Source organism: Vigna unguiculata, chromosome 3 (assembly GCF_004118075.2).
Source record: "Vigna unguiculata cultivar IT97K-499-35 chromosome 3, ASM411807v1, whole genome shotgun sequence".
NCBI lineage: Eukaryota > Viridiplantae > Streptophyta > Magnoliopsida > Fabales > Fabaceae > Vigna > Vigna unguiculata.
The window spans coordinates 59769713-59780029 of NC_040281.1; the positions used below are offsets into that span (position 1 = coordinate 59769713).

At 30.9% G+C, this 10317-nt stretch overlaps 1 protein-coding gene across 2 annotated transcripts; it reads left to right on the forward strand.

Moving 5' to 3' along the window:
- The first annotated feature begins 354 nt into the window (after positions 1–354).
- On the forward strand, positions 355–5693 carry LOC114177981 (beta-galactosidase-like). Of its 2 annotated transcripts, XM_028063615.1 has the most exons (19): positions 355–710; positions 788–883; positions 1004–1116; positions 1233–1299; positions 1379–1471; positions 1652–1795; positions 2081–2169; positions 2244–2349; positions 2483–2570; positions 2761–2879; positions 2968–3129; positions 3366–3541; positions 3670–3779; positions 3853–3962; positions 4068–4178; positions 4276–4386; positions 4474–4679; positions 4781–5108; positions 5377–5693. In XM_028063615.1, exons 1-19 carry the CDS (start codon positions 549–551, stop codon positions 5485–5487), a joined length of 2502 nt encoding a protein of 833 aa, XP_027919416.1. In that variant the 5' UTR covers positions 355–548; the 3' UTR covers positions 5488–5693. The 2 variants fall into 2 exon arrangements, with proteins under 2 accessions (XP_027919416.1, XP_027919417.1); XM_028063616.1 differs by lacking the exon at positions 355–710 and having other exon boundaries at positions 792–883; positions 1021–1116.
- Positions 5694–10317: the final 4624 nt, after the last annotated feature.

Genomic DNA, 10317 nt, shown 5'->3' on the forward strand with positions numbered 1-10317 from the left:
ATTTGAACGGTTAAAAAAATTTAAAATATCAGTTAAAAATTAAGCTATTTATAAAATAATTAATTTTATAAATAATAATTAAAAATAAAATAGAAATATCGAAATATGTGATATATCTTTATATATTATTGTAGATTATTTAGTATATGTATTATTACGGTTTTATTTATGTTGAAGTCTGTTTTACACGTGGATATCTGATACGGATAATTTGTTCCAAAAACATTTGCAGAACAGTGAACCAGAGGGAGAAAATGGGACCCAGTTCTAGCTAGACTCCAAAGTGTATTTGTAGCTTAGATTTTCAAATGTATATAAAGGAGTTGCAGCCTTCTCAAACTGCACAAACCCACCAAAACTACTCCACAACTAAACTACCTTTCTTATATTAAAGTCTTTGTTTGCCATCTCCCTTCAACCTCAAAAGCATCAAAATACATTGTGAAGGAACATCAGAACCGTGTTTCTCTTGTCCCCTTCTTCTCATTCGGACTTTCTGTTTTTGTTTTTTAAATGTGTGAAGGACACTGACGGGTTCACGGGTTCTTATGGAGAATTTACCAAGAGGGATCTTTTATGCCCTGTTGCTATTTTTGTGGGTCTGTGCAGTCACAGCCTCTGTGACTTACGATCACAAAGCGATTCTTGTTAATGGGAAGAGAAGAATTTTGATCTCAGGCTCCATCCACTACCCAAGAAGCACACCTGAGGTACTTATAAAGACTTTTCATTTTTTACACTGAAAACCTTTTTGTTTCTCCATTCTCATTGTCTCTGGTGGCTGTAGATGTGGCCAGACCTTATTCAAAAGGCAAAAGATGGAGGCATAGATGTTATTCAAACCTATGTGTTTTGGAATGGACATGAACCTTCTCCTGGAAAGGTAGTAACGCAAATGTTATTTCCATAGTTTTAAAATATATAATTTCCACTTGTCAAAAAGTTGATAGAAAGCTCACTCTTTTTTCTTTTATCTGAAATTTGGGGTAACTGAAAAATTCAGTATTATTTCGAGGATAGATACGACCTGGTTAAGTTCATCAAGGTGGTGCAGCAGGCTGGTCTCTATCTTCATCTCCGTATTGGTCCCTTCGTATGTGCTGAGTGGAACTTCGGGTAATGATTTTGATAACTTGTCTTATAATTCTATATATTCTGAGGTAATTTGTTTTGAAAGAGGACAACACTGTCTAGCAATGTTTAAAGGTCTTTTCTTTCTGTTCGATATTCAGGGGGTTTCCTGTTTGGCTCAAGTATGTTCCGGGTATTTCTTTCAGAACAGACAATGAACCTTTTAAGGTTGGAATTTTCAATTTTGCTCGGTTGTTATTGTTCTTGTTTAATTATGAAATCCTGTTCAATTTTGGTAATGATGTAGGCGGCAATGCAAAAGTTTACTGAGAAGATTGTGAGCATGATGAAGGCGGATAAATTGTTCCAGACTCAGGGAGGTCCAATAATTATGTCACAGGCAAGGAATTGGGGTTTGAATCATATATTTATTCTTAGGATTGCTTTCAAGTTTCAACTTTGCATTTTGTCATGTTAGTTTTTTATAACTGAAGTTTTATTAGTTAGGCCAAGGCCAATTAATTAGAATAATGACCATTTATTGATGGCATTTTCTTTGGCCAAAAATTGAATGTGACAGATAGAAAACGAATATGGACCAGTGGAGTGGGAAATTGGTGCTCCTGGAAAAGCTTATGCCCAATGGGCTGCTCAAATGGCTGTGGGCTTAGGTACTGGTGTCCCCTGGATTATGTGCAAGCAAGAAGATGCTCCGGATCCTGTTGTAAGACCCTTTTGCTCAAACCCTTTTAAGAAAAATAAAAAAAGAAACATTTGGAGAATAATTCTTATCTTCTTCCCATAAATTTGTGTGTCCCACCTTTGTTGTTGTGTTTTCTTTTATGTACAATAATGTTTTGGTTGTTTTGTTGCATCCGATTGTTGCTTTTGTTGTTGATATTTTGATGTAGGTTTTCTTATAGTATGTTCTACCCATTTTTGTGTCATCACCCATTTCTGTCATTTTCATTGGCAAATTGATTGAACTCCCTTGCATCTTTGTCGATAGATTAACACCTGCAATGGATACTACTGTGAAAACTTCACTCCTAACAAGGTGTACAAACCCAAAATGTGGACAGAGAACTGGACTGGCTGGTATGTCCGACAAATAAATGGCAGTAATAACTGGTCTGGATCCTGTATTCAGTTTTATGTTTCGTGTTCTGTAGGTACACTGAGTTTGGTGGCCCCGTACCTCGTAGACCTGCAGAAGACATGGCCTTCTCTGTTGCTAGATTTGTACAAAATGGTGGTTCATTTGTTAATTACTACATGGTAGGTTGTAGCATTGTCTTTATGATCTATTTGTTGACCAATGTCAATAGACTCTTCCCACCTTTTTATGTACCATGTATTCATTCATTGGAAACTTTGATTTGAGTCTAAAATGTATCATTTTTGGATCCAGTTCCATGGAGGAACTAACTTTGATCGGACAACAGGTGGCCCCTTCATTGCCACCAGCTATGACTACGATGGTCTCCTTGATGAATACGGTAGGCAGAGACATTAGGTTAATTTATTGACATGATTTGAATGATGACACCATGCAAATTTAAATCTATTAAAAAGATTTATTTATTTTTAATTACTTGCTTATATTGATGCTTGGCGTGAATATTAATCACTATGCTTTTGCAAGTTGAACATATTCATATTAGTCTGAAGCTTGTTTAACTATGTCAGGACTTTTAAATGAACCAAAATGGGGGCATTTGAGGGATTTACATAAAGCAATAAAGCTGTGTGAGCCAGCTTTAGTGTCTGTAGATCCCACAGTGACATGGCCTGGTAAAAACCTTGAGGTAAGAACTCTACTGTGATGTGACTTGTGAAGAATACTGAAGAGACTTGTTGAAAATTTATTTACTGTTTGTTTTAATTTTATTTTAGGTACATGTGTTCAAGACTTCTGCTACTTGTGCTGCATTCCTTGCAAACTATGACACCAAATCTTCCTCAACAATTACATTTGGAAATGGAAAATATGACCTCCCACCTTGGTCTGTCAGCATCCTTCCTGATTGCAAAACTGAAGTTTTCAACACTGCAAGAGTAAGACAATGCTGTTTGTCAAGCTTATTTTATTTTATCGAGGAGTGTAGCTAGAAATTGTGCAGAACTTTTCTGTCACTAACATATTTCTCATACGAATTGTAATATTGAGTACTTTTTCTGTTGTTCTGGACAAAAACATTGACAGATTTTAAGCAGAAAATCTCTGTATTCATATTGGGTTCTTTTTTTCCAAGTATTCATATTCATGCTATCAATGCTGTGTATGTAAACAGGTTGGTGCTCAAAGCTCTCTGCAGAAGATGACTGTTGTGAACACTGCATTTGATTGGCAGTCATACAATGAAGAACCAGCATCTTCAAGTGAAGATGATCCCTTAACAGCATATGCACTTTGGGAGCAGATTAATATCACCCGAGATTCTACAGATTATTTGTGGTATATGACAGAGTAAGTATCTGTCAACTCATCATGTATTTGACTTCTATAAAACTAATAATGGAAATGTTCAACTTCTTGAAACTTACTATTCGTATCCTCGCTCCATCTAATAATGGAAATTATTGTCCCTTGTCCAGTGTCAACATTGATGCAAATGAAGGTTTTATAAAGAGAGGACAATCTCCTGTTCTTACCGTGATGTCAGCTGGCCATGCTTTACATGTTTTCATCAATGGTCAACTTTCAGGTAATGATATATTTCCAATCCATTTTTTTTTTTGGTTATCGCTTATACTTATCCATTTTCTCAATAAATGCAGGTACTGTGTATGGGGGATTGGAGTTCCCTAAATTGACATTTAGTGACGGTGTTAAGCTGAGGGTTGGCAATAATAAGATATCTTTACTAAGTATTGCCGTTGGTCTCCCAGTTAGTTCTCTTCCTCTCTAATATTTTTTACGATTTCTACAAATATAAATTATTTGAAGATTCTTTTCCTCTTCCTATCTTATGCCAATGTTCCATTAATGCCAGAATGTTGGGACTCACTTTGAGACATGGAATGCTGGGGTGTTAGGCCCAGTCACACTTAATGGTCTAAATGAGGGGACTAGAGACTTGTCTAAACAGAAATGGTCTTACAAGGTTTGTCATCTACCATTGTTTTGCACAGTTTCAATCATAGTGATATGTGTGTGTCACCACAGAAATAAGACACTACTCATCTGCATTTTGTTGGCAGATTGGTCTCAAGGGAGAAGCCTTAAACCTTAACACTGTAAGTGGGAGTAGTTCAGTTGAATGGGTAGAAGGATCATTATTGGCTAAAAAACAGCCTTTGACATGGTACAAGGTAAGATTGAATTTCAACAAGTGTGGTATTTGTTCACGTAAGAGTTTATATTTCTTCTAACACATTTATGCTGTGATGTGTGAATAGACAACTTTTAGCACACCAGAAGGCAATGATCCATTGGCTCTGGACATGATTAGCATGGGAAAGGGCCAAGTATGGATAAATGGTAGAAGCATTGGACGGCATTGGCCTGGATATATAGCACGCGGTGGTTGTGGGGAATGTTCCTACACTGGAACTTACACTGAGAAAAAGTGCCAGACAAACTGTGGAGAGCCCTCCCAGAGATGGTAAGAGCTGATACAAGTTATTTCTGCTCAGTGAATGGTGTGAGTAAGTTGAACATCATCATGATTCATGACATTGACAACCTATTGTTTACATTGGACAGGTACCATGTTCCTCGGTCGTGGCTGAACCCAAGTGGGAACTATCTGGTTGTGTTTGAAGAATGGGGAGGAGACCCCAGTGGAATTTCCTTGGTGAAAAGAACAACAGCAAGTGTTTGTTCAGATATATATGAAGGGCAACCAACTCTTAAAAACAGGCAGATGCTTGACAGTGGGAAAATTAATAGACCCAAGGCTCACTTATGGTGTCCACCTGGGCAAAAGATATCCAAGATTAAGTTTGCTAGTTATGGATTGCCACAGGGAAGTTGTGGAAACTATAGAGAGGGAAGATGTCATGCTCATAGATCATATGATGCTCCTGAAAAGGTACCCCAATCAGCTTCACCCTTTACAATTTAGATTTTGTTTCAGTCACACAATTTCACCCAGTCCTCTTCTGAGTTTTCTGCCATAGTCATTAGTACTAGTAAATTTTGTATCAGTTGGCACTCTTTTTGTTTATGAACCATTTGGTTCTGAATGATTATGATGCTGTTTAGCTCCAGCATGCTATGCTCATGCTTCTTTTTGTTATTATCAGTGTTACCTTTTTCTTCTGCTACTTTGTATTATGTATTATTGTTCTTATTTGTAGAACTGCATTGGCAAGCAATCTTGCTCTGTGACTGTAGCTGCTGAAGTTTTTGGGGGAGACCCATGTCCGGGAACTGCAAAGAAGTTGTCACTTGAGGCACTCTGCAGCTAGATCATGAATCAGAGAAAAAACATGGAGCAGATTTATTAGGTTTAGCACACAAAAAGTATTTGAAGTCCAATACACACACAATCCCAATCATGCAACAGCTTTCCCAAAACAAATGTAGATAAAAAGAAATTAGCTCAAAGTGTTACATAATCAGGCTATTCATACACATTTTTTCAATAAAGTAGCAGTTCGAACTTCTTGGATAATAATTTTCAATTAGATAGTCAACCAATAACGTTTATTTATAGAAAAAAACTTATTTCAAAATCATCACTTGGGCCTGGGGTGTAAACCTTAACGGGCCTCTGCGTATTGGGTTACTGGTTGAGGCCCAAAAGATTTACTTTCCTATCATGTTATTTTATGGTTGTAGCAGAAATTGGGTTGAAAACCACGTGTTCCGCCAATGTTGCTTTCTCTCATAATCCTTACTCTTTTCATATTATGTCTCTTAAATTGGACATAATGTTAGATAACAATTCAGCTATGTAGCTTATGAAATTCGTTTTCTTTATTGTTGTTCGTGGGTTTATTTATGGTATTCATCAACTGTATCCTAAAAAGAAAAATCCAAAAAGATTTTTTACCGGTTCACATATTAACGTATTATATTTATAAAATTCGCGAGTTAATTGTGAAATATTTAAATTATTTGTTTTAAGTGAAAATGATTTATTTTATGTGACATCTTATTAACATTTAAAAGTTTGAAACAAGTGATAATTTTATATTCTAAGATTATTTGAAAGAAAAAAAAAATATTGTATGGAAATGTATTAATTGAAGCTGACATTTTTTCTATGGTTTTGAGATATAAGCGCATCACTGAATTCTTCACCAAGATACATTTACCAAACCCCAACGCAAACCCTAAATATTGAACAAGATTCTAAATCCTGGTCACTCTCACTCACTGCTTTCTCATATTCTTCAACATTCTAAGGAATTGCAATCAAATGTAGCTAATGCCACCATAATTGTGTTGTTTTGACACATTATTTAAGACTTTTTTGTGTTGTGACTGAAATTGTGGTGTGGTGAACTGTGTTTTAGAAAAGTTGAAGAAATGGATTGATTCACCATTCTATTTTGTTATTCTAAAACAAATTACGATTTAGATTGTTCTGTCCGCGTGCTGTCGAAATAAAAAAATGTAAGTTGGTCAACATGTATGAATATCTAATATTTATATGACTCAATTTCTGTTTAATAAAGATAATCTTTTATAAAAGAAAATAAGAATTAAAAATTTGTATTTTATTAAGTTTACGAATTCGAATTTTAATTTTTCATTATTTATTTATAAAATTTTCATAGTCTCTCTGTACTCTCTCAAAATTTTCTTTAGTTTTTTTTTTCTTCTAAGATTCCGAAGTCTTTTTGATTCTTTTTCTCATTAAATAATGTCATTAAGTAAATAATAAATAACCAATTTTTTTTTTGTGTCATAGTAAAATTATTTATCATCGTAAGGTTTTTTGATATTTTGTTGTTTCATATGTAAGCTCTTGTTTTTCCCCGATCCCTTTTATTCCCCTTTTCATATTTTTCCTTTTTTTGTTTTTCTATAGTCTTTCTTTTCTTTTAAGATTTTTTTGTCCACATCTCATATTTCATGACCATAACACATATATAAATAAATAAAAAAACACAGAAAATTTAATGTGATTCAGTATCAAGGTCTATATCATCCAAGTTTGTGTAATTTGTTATGAACCAAAAGTGCAAACCCTTTATGGTGCAATTTTTCTTACAAAAAATTGCACACCTTCCAATAACACACAACTACCTAGTCCCCCATACACCCAATAGATCTTTTGAGTTGTGGTGACTTCCAAAAATAACTCTTTATTTTTATAATACTTTTCTGCTGTTCTCTTCTTTATATTACTCAATGTGAGACTTTAGTGAGTACTCACTTGAGAACTAACACTTAGAGTGTGTTTTCTTCCAAGGATGAAGTTGAGGGAGGGTGAGTAGATGAATAAGCAAGGATGAATTTGAGAGTGACTTCAGTGTTTGCTTCAAAGAATCTGAGATGATAAAGAAATATGAATTTGAAGAAGACTCAAGATTTTTATCCTCTCATTTTGAAAAGACAAGAAAGGAAAGACATGTCATCACACGAGTTTTGACGTTTTTGTCTATAACATTTACACATGACTACAAAATGATTTTTTATTAGCATTAATTTTTTGTTAATAAAAAAATATTTAAATTATCTGTTGTACTTTAAATTATTAAAAAACTAAATATATATTTCTTTTCTTTTTATTGTGTATATAACATATAATAACATATTTATTTTTGTATTAATTTAAAACAACGATTATATCATGTAAATTATTGAAGAATAGTATATAATTTTTTTTCTAATAATAAAAAATATATTAATAATAATAATAATAACATTACTAATATAATAATAATATTAAAACTAATGATATTAATAATAATAATAATAACATTACTAATATAATAATATTAAAACTAATAATAATAATATTAATACTAAAACTAATAATAATTATTATATTTTATTTTATACTAATTTTAACCATAGGAATAAACTAGTAATATATTAATTTTATCTATTAAAATATTATTTTATATTTATCACATCTATCATATAATTCATAAATTTTCACAAACATTACCTTTGAATCTCTTCACTTTCACCTTTCAGTCCCTTGAAACAGACAACCTCACTTTCCTCTCTCCATTCCCTTAAATCCATATACTCAGATTCCCTCAAATTCATCCTTGGAAGCAAACACACCATTAATGATCATTTTTAGTTCATTATTATTAGTAAAGCGAATAAAAATAAATAAATTTTGGAGTAAAGTAAGTCTTTCACTTGCTTTATCCTTAACCCAGTCCTAAGTGTCATTTGTTGTGTGTATAAAAATGTATTATATTAACTTAAAGTATAAAAATGTATTGTATTGACTTAAAGGCTAAAATGTAGTAACTTATGATTTCTTATGTATAACTTTTTTTTTTTTGTATACTAGCTACTTACCTTGTGGTTTATGTGTTGTTTGGTTTTCTCTTGATTTCTTTTTACAATGATCATTTAATTGTGTGAGCAGAGGAGGACACATGTGTAAATGCTTTTTTAGCTGAACAATAGTGAGATTGTTGTATAGTTTTTTTTTTTTTTTGAAAAAGATCGAAAGATTTTCATATTTAGTTGTTTATATATATATATAATTATTTCTTTTTGATAAGTGTATTAATATTTCATATATAACTATTTTGTTTTTATCCAACGGTGAATCTTCGGCCAATATTTTGGGAGTGTCAAAATTTTGGTTGAATTATCCTTTTGGTATATTTTATCGTCCAAAGATGTCAAATCAGTCCTCTAATTTTTTTTAGTCGTAATTTGATCCTGATTTTTTAAAAATTGATACAATTTGATCTTTTTCGTTAAATCTCTTAAAGCAGAACAAAGATTTTTTCATCAAAATTGACACTAGGATTATATCAATTACACCATCAAAGGAAAGCATCCTTATTCACAACTTCAATCCTGATGAAGAAATCTTGATCCCCGGTTCAAGAAATTTAACAAAAAAAAAGACCGAATTGCATCATTTTTTAAAAAATTGGAACCATTTTGAGACTAAAAAAAATTGGAGGACCAACTTGATATTTTTAAACAAAAATAAGAATCAAAAGCATAATTCCATAATTTTTATTTAAACTAGTAAAAATATTGTACTTAATTTTTTTATGATAATAAAAAATAATAAAATTATAATTATTGTTATTATTATAATTATAAAATTAAATATAATTTTTTTATAATTTTACTATAATTAATTTTTATTTATAACAAATAAATTTTAAAAAAGTAATCAAATAAAAAATGATATAAATTAAATAAATGATCATTTAAAAGATAATATTAATAAAATAATTAATTTTATTTAAAAAATATTTAAAAAGACTTTTCCTTATATATATATATAGAGAGAGATAAATATATGAAAATTTGTAAAATATTAAATACATAAATATATTAATAATATTAACTTTTTAAAAAACATATTTAAAATTATATATTAATATATAAATGTGAAAGAATTTTTGGGAGCCATGAACCCTGGTTATTACTAAGTACCGCCACTAATTTTATCATAATATTTATGTTTTATTTAGTAGTTATACTAGTAATATGATATTTCAATATCTGTGTAAAATTTTAAAATTATTAGACTTATCTGTAATGTATTTTATATATAGAAATTATAGAGAAAGTTATGTTATGCATCTAATTTATACTTTAATTATTAAATTTAATAAGTTAAATTATTATTATTATTTAAACAAAATCACCAAATTAACATCACGTTAATTATACAGTAATATCTATCGATGTAGAAAATATATGTCGATAATTTTGGGTCATACAGACATAGTATTTTTAATTTGGTCCTTCAACAAATTAGAAATTATTCTACTATCTCTACACAATTTTTATTTTTATGACATATGCTTTTAGGCAAAACATTAATATAGTCAGATAACTTTATTATTTGATTTAATAAATAATGACTCTAACACATTTAAATATGTATCATATGTATGTATGACCCAAAATTACCAACATATACTTTTACATTGATAGATATTACTGTATCAATTAACGTGCTGTTAATTTGGTGATTTTGTTTAAATAGTAATTATTATTTTACTTACTAAATTTAATAATTAAAGTATAAATTAGATGCATAACATAACTTTCTATTAATTTCTATATTTTGAATAATATTAATATTTGTGATTGATCCTAAAAGCAATATTAGGATTATATATATA